Raw genomic sequence first — 10,143 nt, 5'->3', positions numbered from 1 at the left:
AGTGGGAAAAGAAGTCATAAGGTTGGTGTTCTGGTTTGGCCGGAGTCCTGAAAAATGAGTTGGCACTCGATCAACCGTGCCTCCCTAAAAATGGAGTGGGAAAAGAAGTCATAAGGTTGGTGTTCTGGTTTGGCCGGAGTCCTGAAAAATGAGTTGGCACTCGATCAACCGTGCCTCCCTAAAAATGGAGTGGGAAAAGAAGTCATAAGGTTGGTGTTCTGGTTTGGCCGGAGTCCTGAAAAAGGAGTCGGCACTTGGTCAATAGTGCCTCTCTGAAAAGGGAGTGGAAAAGAAGTCATAAGGTTGGTGTTCTGGTTTGGGCGGAGTCCTGAAAAAGGAGTCGGCACTCGGTCAACCGTGCCTCCCTGAAAAGGGAGTGGGAAAAGAAGTCATAAGGTTGGTGTTCTGGTTTGGCCGGAGTCCTGAAAAATGAGTTGGCACTCGATCAACCGTGCCTCCCTAAAAATGGAGTGGGAAAAGAAGTCATAAGGTTGGTGTTCTGGTTTGGCCGGAGTCCTGAAAAAGGAGTCGGCACTTGGTCAATAGTGCCTCTCTGAAAAGGGAGTGGAAAAGAAGTCATAAGGTTGGTGTTCTGGTTTGGGCGGAGTCCTGAAAAAGGAGTCGGCACTCGGTCAACCGTGCCTCCCTGAAATGAAAAAGGAGTCGGCACTCGGTCAACCGTGCCTCCCTGAAAAGGAAAAGGAGTCGGCACTCGGTCAACCGTGCCTCCCTGAAAAGGGAGTGGGAAAAGAAGTCATAAGGTTGGTGTTCTGGTTTGGCCGGAGTCTTGAAAAGGAGTCGGCACTCGGTCAACCGTGCCTCCCTGAAAAAGGGAGTGGGAAAAGAAGTCATAAGGTTGGTGTTCTGGTTTGGCCGGAGTCTTGAAAAAGAAGTCGGCACTTGGTCAACCGTGCCTCCCTGAAAAGGGAGTGAGAAAAGAAGTCATAAGGTTGGTGTTATGGTTTGGCCGGAGTCTTGAAAAAGGAGTCGATACTCGGTCAACCGTGCCTCCCTGAAAAGGGAGGGAGAAAAGAAGTCATAAGGATGGTGTTATGGTTAGGCCGGAGTCTTGAAAAGGAGTCGGCACTCGGTCCACCGTGCCTCCCTGAAAAGGGAGGGAGAAAAGAAGTCATAAGGATGGTGTTATGGTTAGGCCGGAGTCTTGAAAAAGGAGTCGGCACTTGGTCAACCGTGCCTCCCTGAAAAGGGAGTGAGAAAAGAAGTCATAAGGTTGGTGTTATGGTTTGGCCGGAGTCTTGAAAAAGGAGTCGATACTCGGTCAACCGTGCCTCCCTGAAAAGGGAGTGGGAAAAAAAGTCATAAGGTTGGTGTTCTGGTTTGGCCGGAGTCCTGAAAAAGGAGTCGGCACTCGGTCAACCGTGCCTCCCTGAAAAGGGAGTGGGAAAAGAAGTCATAAGGTTGGTGTTATGGTTTGGCCGGAGTCTTGAAAAAGGAGTCGGCACTCGGTCAACCGTGCCTCCCTGAAAAGGGAGTGGGAAAAGAAGTCATAAGGTTGGTGTTCTGGTTTGGCCGGAGTCTTGAAAAGGAGTCGGCACTCGGGCAACCGTGCCTCCCTGAAAAGGGAGTGAGAAAAGAAGTCATAAGGTTGGTGTTTTGGTTAGGCCGGAGTCCTGAAAAAGGAGTCGGCCCTCGGTCAACCGTGCCTCTCTGAAAAGGGAGTGGGAAAAGAAGTCATAAGGTTGGTGTTATGGTTTGGCCGGAGTCTTGAAAAAGGAGTCGGCACTCGGTCAACCGTGCCTCCCTGAAAAGGGAGTGAGAAAAGAAGTCATAAGGTTGGTGTTATGGTTTGGCCGGAGTCTTGAAAAAGGAGTCGATACTCGGTCAACCGTGCCTCCCTGAAAAGGGAGTGTGAAAAGAAGTTATAAGGATGGTGTTTTGGTTAGGCCGGAGTCTTGAAAAAGGAGTCGGCACTCGGTCAACCGGGCCTCCCTGAAAAGGGAGGGTGAAAAGAAGGCATAAGGATGGTGTTTTGGTTAGGCCGGAGTCTTGAAAAAGGAGTCGGCACTCGGTCAACCGGGCCTCCCTGAAAAGGGAGGGTGAAAAGAAGGCATAAGGATGGTGTTTTGGTTAGGCCGGAGTCTTGAAAAAGGAGTCGGCACTCGGTCAACCGGGCCTCCCTGAAAAGGGAGGGTGAAAAGAAGGCATAAGGATGGTGTTTTGGTTAGGCCGGAGTCTTGAAAAAGGAGTCGGCACTCGGTCAACCGGGCCTCCCTGAAAAGGGAGGGTGAAAAGAAGGCATAAGGATGGTGTTTTGGTTAGGCCGGAGTCTTGAAAAAGGAGTCGGCACTCGGTCAACCGGGCCTCCCTGAAAAGGGAGGGTGAAAAGAAGGCATAAGGATGGTGTTTTGGTTAGGCCGGAGTCTTGAAAAAGGAGTCGGCACTCGGTCAACCGTGCCTCCCTGAAAAGGGAGTGGGAAAAGAAGTCATAAGGTTGGTGTTCTGGTTTGGCCGGAGTCTTGAAAAAGGAGTCGGCACTCGATCAACCGTGCCTCCCTGAAAAGGGAGTGGGAAAAGAGGTCATAAGGTTGGTGTTCTGGTTTGGCCGGAGTCCTGAAAAAGGAGTCGGCACTCGGTCAACCGTCCCTCCCTGAAAAGGGAGTGGGAAAGAAAGTGTAAGGCTAAAGTGCTACAAGGCAGGAATTAATACGTGTGTCAGCCTGTGTCCTTCCTTGAGAGGAAAAATAGTGATAAGTACATAGGGAAAGATCTTTTATTCATTAAGATTCATCCGAGGAGGTTACAAAAACTGCCCTACCAGGCCTGGCAAGCTTATATCTACTACTAGAGAAAGACCCATCAACCTCGTGGGATTAAGTTGAAGTGGTAGGCGAGCCGGCTGACAAAACCGATGGCGTCTGAGAGAGAGGAGATGAAGGATCAACCCACGGGGAAGCAGTTGGAATGGGAGGAAAGCTTGTGTCAGACTTCACCATTTGGGGAGGAGTTGGTGGAGTATCCACCGGAGGTTCCTCGGCCAAAAACTCCGCTAGAAACTCCTGGTAATCAGAATTGTAGTCAAGATTAACAAGAGAAGATACTTCTGATTTGGGGGGTAGCCAAACTACCACCTCCTTCTCCTTGTCGGAGGGAATGAGGGGATCTTCTTGTGTATCTCCCACCTCATGGCCCCCGTGCGCAATTTTCCGCTGCCGGAGTGCTTCCTGCCGAGCTTGCTCGGCCAGGTGTTTGGAGCGACGTTTGGGGGTATTGTTGGAATCACCGCTTTCTATTATGATCTGCAGAAACGATGAGTAAGTTGAAAGGTGAGACAAAAGGTAGGAGGGGATAGGTATTTATAGGGGGCAAGAAGGAAGGAACCGACGACAGAAGATAGCAAAACGTATAGATATCAAAAAGGACGGTTTGTCAGAATAAGGAAGGTTCTAAAATGTAGATTTGGTAAGATTTCCCCGTTAATCGAGCAGAATCAAGGATTTTGATTAGTAAAGTGAAAGGAAAGAAAAGATGTAACAGAGATACGGATCCAATTTGTCAGAAAAATGTACTTTCCTAGGTCGCACTTTCTTAAACCTAGGAAAGTGAGGGACTAGATGATGGGATATAAGGCTGGCCAGATGGACGGCTCGGTTAGGGCAGACTGGATGGAGGTTGGTGATGCGTAGGATAAGGTAAAAGGAAGATAGCAAGGTTCAGGCTCTCGATTAGGAGATTGGTTAAGTGGAGGAATCTAAACCAATAAACATCAATGTCCTGAACATTCAAGGCTATACCTTCATCAGCTTTCTGTATCGTATCGTCCTAACTTCCTCTACCCATCTGCATAGCACCAGCACCATTCTCTCCCAGTTCGCCTCCTCCCAGCTTTCCTTCCCGGGTTTCCTGACCAGAAGTTAGGACTGTGAGATCAAAGCCTTCGGTCAGGCGACCGTATAGGTTGAGAGTCAGACCAGGTGATTGAGGCTTCCGGTCGCCAAAGGAGTGTTGGAAGATAATTCGCAAGATTAAGAGCCTGAGAAGCCCAGCGGACACCCATGTTTAAGTATCCACAATTACGTGCATTAAATGCACTTTATGAGCTTTTATTAGCAGTATTAACTCGAGAATTCAATATGTAACGGCTCAAAGGCCTAGTATAAGTAGTTGTATGAATCATTTGAAAGGGACACCTGATTTTGAGCGAGACTAATACAAAGAGTTCTAAGAGATAGAACCTAGCGTTTTTGCTATTTATTTCTTAATTTTCCGGTTGTGTTGGCTCGCCGGCCGATCACCTGAAGGTCGGAAAACCATCAGGAGAAAAAAATAAAACAAATCTTATTAAAAAATAATAATAATAAAACTAAGCTGTCTACAAGCGCACAACTTCCCATGATGTTATTATTTCTGTCAGTATTTTAATGTTTCAAAAATCAACCCATAACAGATGAACCTTCACCTTCTCTCTTCCACCTCTCTATACACTGTACCAAAAATCCATAATAAACAACTTATGGTGATGCTCTAATAGTAATAATATCATAAATAGAATATCTACCAATCTAATCTACTGTAAATTAATCACCTATGTAATTCTATCATAAAGAGAACATTTACCATTCTACGTAAATAAGCTCTGCGTCATACAAGCAATCAACCATGTGCAACCGAAAGGAAAGTTAACGGCCAGGATGGGAGGGGCGTATGCATCTGCGGTGAAGCCGCAAGCACCGTTACATCATCAGTAGTCGCAGATTCCCTCTCTTCTCCACATACATTGTTTTTTTTATCACCCAGTTTCAGTCATCATCCCGCCATCTTTTTCTCTCTCCTTTGACTTTTATTCCTCACTCTGTCTTCCTCCCCAAATTCTCTGCATTTCTGTCAGATTTCTCTGCTTCACCTCTAATTTCTCTCAATTCCACGAGCTTTGTTTTTTTCTTTTTTTTTCTCTCTCTCATCTTCTTCTAGCCTCTGCTGTGGCGCCTTCTCTCTTCTCCGCTGTAATTTTTGCCCTTTTTCCTTGACCGGTTGTAAACCTAGATTTTGACCTTGTTGTCTTCTTCCCCTGCAAGTTTTTCAACTCTCTGCAGCGCCGTCCTGCCCCTTTCTTCTGTTCTGTTTCCCTTTTACGTACAGTAATAACGGTAGTTTTGCTGTTTTCGGATAATTGGACTGCAGTCTTTGTCATATTTATGTTGTTTTTTTTTTTTGGTTATATAGAACTGTATAATGGATGTAAGAATGGGGTTTTCGGACTCGAATGATATTAGTATGAGCAGTAGTATATGCTGTGTCGCCGGCGCCAACGAGACATTTTCGCCGGAACCCTCGCCGCTGGACGTTACAGCGTTTAAGCGCCTCTCAGAAACTCTGGAATCAGTATTTGACGCCTCTTCCTCGCCGGACTTTGATTTCTTCGCCGATGCAAAGCTGGTGGCACCCTGTGGCAAGGAAATTCCGGTGCACCGGTGTATTCTATCCGCGAGGAGTCCGTTCTTCAGGAGCGTATTTAGTGGGAAAGATAAAAGTGTGAAATTGGTTTTGAAAGAGTTGATGAAGGAGTATGAGGTGAGCTATGATGCCGTAGTGACTGTTTTGGCTTACCTTTATTGCGGAAAAATTAGAGCTTCGCCCAAGGATGTATGCGTCTGTGTTGACATTGAGTGCTCACATGTAGCTTGTAGGCCGGCATTGGAATTCATGGTGGAGCTTTTATATGCTTCCTTTACTTTTCAGATATCGGAATTGATCACAAAGTTTCAGGTATTGCACTGTTTTCTCAATCAGCTTCAGTTATGGGGTTCAGAACAATGTTCCAGTTAGTACTTATTTACTCCCTATATCTTTATTATTATGCATATGCCTTTGATCTCTATATGAATATAGCATAATGCTTGCTTTGCATATCATTGTATTCTGAAATAATGTAGGTTGATTCCTTATTAATTGTTCCTGTTTAACAAGGATCAAGGTCTAGAGGATAGTAGGCTACTGTGAAGATATGAAATATATGGAGGTTTTGTATCAATGTACAAGTATGTGGCCAAAACTGTGTCACCATGTTTTTCAAGAATGTATAATTTATTAATTTGGTAAATGTTAGAAACTGAAAGATGCTAAATGAGGTTGCCATCTATCTTGAAAGTTGAAAAATAACTTCTACTGGCAAGATTTTGTGAACTAAGGCATTAGTCTTGAAACTAACATGTTTTACTAGTTCTTGATGTGCTAAATAATACCACTATTTGTATGGAAACTTGACTCAACCATGGGGTTCAAACAAGTTACATGCAATGAAAGCCATTGTCCTGTGCAATTCCTTTTGAAATTCAAATGCTTGTGGATCCTAATTAGTGCCAAATATTCCATATTTATTCCTTAGTAGTAGTTGCATCTTTCTTTTTATGCTGCAGAGACAGCTTTTAGATATTCTCAATAAGGCTGCAGCGGATGATGTACTGATGGTTTTGTCTGTCGCAAACACGTGTGGTAAAGGGTGTGAGGCATTACTTGCCACCTGCATTGATATTATTGTCAAATCAGATGTTGATATAATAACTCTTGAAAAGGCATTGCCTTTTCACATTGTGAAGCAAATTACTGATTCCCGCATGGAGCTTGGCTTGCAACTGCCAGAAAGCAACGGGTTTCCAGATAAACATGTGAAGAGAATACACAGAGCTTTGGAATCTGATGATGTTGAATTGGTGAGGATGCTATTAAAAGAGGGGCATACTAATTTAGATGATGCATATGCTCTCCACTATGCTGTAGCCTATTGTGATGCAAAGACTACAGTAGATCTACTTGATTTGGCAATTGCAGATGTCAACCATCGAAATTTGAGGGGATACACGGTGTTGCATGTCGCTGCAACGAGAAAAGATCCTAAAATTATAGTGTCCCTTTTGACAAAGGGAGCTAGACCTTCTGATTTGACATCAGATGGCAGGAAAGCACTTCAAATTGCAAAAAGGCTCACTCGGGCCGTGGATTATAAATCTGCAGAGGAAGGAAAAGCTCCAAAGGAGCGGTTGTGTATAGAGATTCTGGAGCAAGCAGAAAGAAGAGATCCGCTACTAGGAGAAGCTTCAGTATCTCTTGCTATGGCTGGTGATGATCTGCGTATGAAGTTGTTGTACCTTGAAAATAGAGGTAAAAAATCTTTCTCAGTTTTGCCCCTTTTTCTATCAGCATCATCGTTTTATTAGAGTGGTTATTTATTGTGGTTTATTCACTGCACACGATCTCTTTGTAGTCTTATAATTGCCCACCTTCTTGAAATTTTTATCTAGAAAGTCAATCATTCTAACCCCATTTTGCTATGTGGGAAAGATTAGAAGTAATTAAAAATTAAGTGCAGTGCACTGGAATAATACTGAAGTACTATTGATATCAACTTTAGGTGTAACAAAACAAACAATTTATGTTTCTTAAACTTTTTTCGGTCTCAATATGAGATCTGCTTCTCTAATTGGACGAGATCAATATGATTGACCTCCAGTCAGTGGATTTTTAAACCTACAACATTAATTGTGTAGGTTAGCATTGTCGCATTTTCTCTCACCTAAAAGCCAATATGATTTTTAAAAAAGGGATTTTTTTGATTTAATTAAAAATAGGTATTTCCAGCAGATAACTCAACTGCTATTGTCATTTTGGCATGGGGATTTAAGTGTAAGAAAATTCAAAACTGGGTGCAATGTTAAATTGCTAATCTACACTCTTCATGTAATTGTTTGCCAAATTTACTTGTACAAGCTTCCCAGCTATGTTAAATCCTAGTGATCAGGAGATGGTTGTTGTATTAAATTCATTCATGAAAATTTCCCTTGTTTTTAATGCTTTGATACTCACCCTAGTTCTTTTAAGAGTCTCTTCCTTTATACCTCAAACATCCCGAGAATGGATATTTTAGTTTTGTTATAGAAGGCATCCAAGCTTCTTGACCTGTGTGGTTTATAGTTTGGGGTTTCATTCTTGATTTCTTCCTTTTTTGGATTACTATAGAAGTATAGCACTCCCATTTGTAAGGTTTACCATAATGGAGGGAAATCAATTCTCTTGAAGAACTTCTGCTTGAACTGTGCCTTCCTACGACCAACACCAGTACACCACACCCCTGCTTATTTTCTCCCTTATTCTTTAAACAAATTTAAAAAATGGCAGTGATCATCAATTCCATAAATATTGTTACTTTCTGCCAAAGTCAATGTAAATTTTACTTACATAATTTCCCTTCCTATTGTTTGGGAACCCAGTATTTGCTTGTGTTTATGCTCTTTTGCTCCTATGACAAGACCTTATGAGGGAGCAAGGAAATAATTCTATAGGATAGTTGTCTTTCAATTTTATCTTAAGATGTTGGGTGTTGTGTCAAACTTGATTGATCTTGAGTGTTTAGTGTTGAAGAATAAAGATAGAACTAACTAACATATTGGTGATTGACGGTTCCAGTTGGGCTGGCTAAACTTCTATTTCCAATAGAAGCTAAAGTTGCAATGGATATTGCCCAAGTTGACGGTACTTCTGAGTCCCCTCTAGCAAGCATCATCAACAAGAATATGGCTGATGCACGGAGGATGACTGTGGATTTGAATGATGTACCTTTCAAGCTCAAAGATGAGCATCTGAATCGGATGAGGGCACTTTCCAAAACAGGTACCAAAAGCATCTCCTTTTCTTACTATTTTTCATAACACTGGAGATCACATAAAGGTTAGCTGCAACCCAAATGAATATCTCTCCACATGCCTTTGTTTTGGCAGTGGAACTAGGAAAGCGCTTTTTCCCGCGCTGCTCTGAAGTTCTGAATAAAATCATGGATAATGAAGACTTATCGGAGATTGCTTGCATGGGGAATGAGACACCAGAAGAGCGACAAGCGAAGAAGCAGAGGTACTTAGAACTTCAAGAAATTCTGACCAAAGCATTCACAGAGGATAAAGAAGAATTTGACAAGGCCAACATCTCATCATCTTCTTCCTCAACATCTTTGGCAGCTGTTAATTCCAATGGTAAGCTCCCCTTTAAAAAGCCAGGTTTGTAAATAAGTAGCAGAAGAAAATCACAAATACAACCCTGTGGTGAATTTCTATGTTGTACATCGCAAAGGAAGGTTTAGAAAAAGAATAGCATTAGTTGGTCAGAAGATGTGGATATCTCAAGTTCTCTAACAGGGAAAGTTTAAGGGCATAATCAATCATCAGAGTGTGGCACTTGCTTTTATGGTAAACAAAATCCCACTTGTAAAACTTCTAGTTCCATTTTTGACAGATAAGGACCACTAAGAAAATAACGGGAGCATTATTTTGAGCATCTTTGATTTTTGGCTCTAATCTGCCTGCCAATTTTAATGGATTTGAGCTCTATTTGATAAAGTTTATTTTAGAACTTATAGCTTATTTTAACTTCAAATAAGCTATAAGCTCTTTTTTGGTAAAATTTAAGGGACTTAAAATAATAGCTTATTTTGAAATGTTCTTTCAAGAGCGCTATTGGCTTATTGTAACAGAGTCAGTAGTACTAAAAAACAAAAATCTTGATATCTAAATGTTTTTAAACATTCTTTCGCCCTCCTAAAAATACACAAAAATTAAATTGCTACTTTATTATGAGATTCTAAATCATAAATGTCAAATATATATACTTCTAGACTTTAAATTGCAATATATATCAATATTTAAGTTTGAATATATAAATTTATAAAAAAAGTCTATTTTAAAAAAAAAATAAAAATTTAACCGTATCATCTTATTCAAAAGTTAATTTTACAATCACATTAATTTCAATCAGTTAGCTTATTAGTTAATAGTTGCTTTTCAATTTTCAGCTAGCTTATATGCTAAGTATGTCAATCAGTTAGCTTATTAGTTAATAGTTGCTTTTCAATTTTCAGCTAGCTTATATGCTAAGTATGTCAAACAGAGCCGAAGTGTTGAGCAGATGAGTAACCAATTTAGCATCTATCTATTATTTTCTCATGATTACATGAGTATCTTATTGCACGATTTAAAACTATATTTGATTGAGAATTTGCTATACATACATACATATACATATGAAAGATACTTATACCAGAGAGTTGCATTTTTCACATTACATGCAACATCTAAAATCACAACATATAGAAGGTCCTATCAGTAAGTGAAGTAGTGAACAATGTTTAAAAAAAATTCTGTT

At 41.5% G+C, this 10,143-nt stretch overlaps 1 protein-coding gene across 1 annotated transcript; it reads left to right on the top strand.

Moving 5' to 3' along the window:
* Positions 1-4,648: 4,648 nt before the first annotated feature.
* On the top strand, positions 4,649-9,279 carry LOC116020888 (BTB/POZ domain and ankyrin repeat-containing protein NPR1). Its single transcript, XM_031261455.1, has 4 exons — positions 4,649-5,724; positions 6,375-7,116; positions 8,419-8,622; positions 8,730-9,279. The coding sequence occupies exons 1-4, from the start codon at positions 5,191-5,193 to the stop codon at positions 9,008-9,010; spliced, it is 1,761 nt and encodes a 586-aa protein (XP_031117315.1). The 5' UTR covers positions 4,649-5,190; the 3' UTR covers positions 9,011-9,279.
* The last annotated feature ends 864 nt before the right edge of the window (positions 9,280-10,143 follow it).

The sequence above is a fragment of the Ipomoea triloba genome, chromosome 5, assembly GCF_003576645.1.
Source record: "Ipomoea triloba cultivar NCNSP0323 chromosome 5, ASM357664v1".
Lineage (NCBI taxonomy): Eukaryota > Viridiplantae > Streptophyta > Magnoliopsida > Solanales > Convolvulaceae > Ipomoea > Ipomoea triloba.
Note: the sequence above shows the minus strand (reverse complement) of the source record. Positions and strands in the feature narration are given on the sequence as shown.

Bases quoted from the DNA above. Each gene is read 5' to 3' on its own strand.
- LOC116020888 (XM_031261455.1), top strand. From the start codon at position 5,191: ATGGATGTAAGAATGGGGTTTTCGGACTCGAATGATATTAGTATGAGC. The intron at 5,725-6,374 runs GTATTGCACTGT...TTTATGCTGCAG, and splicing joins AATTGATCACAAAGTTTCAG to AGACAGCTTTTAGATATTCT. The intron at 8,623-8,729 runs GTACCAAAAGCA...TTGTTTTGGCAG, and splicing joins GAGGGCACTTTCCAAAACAG to TGGAACTAGGAAAGCGCTTT.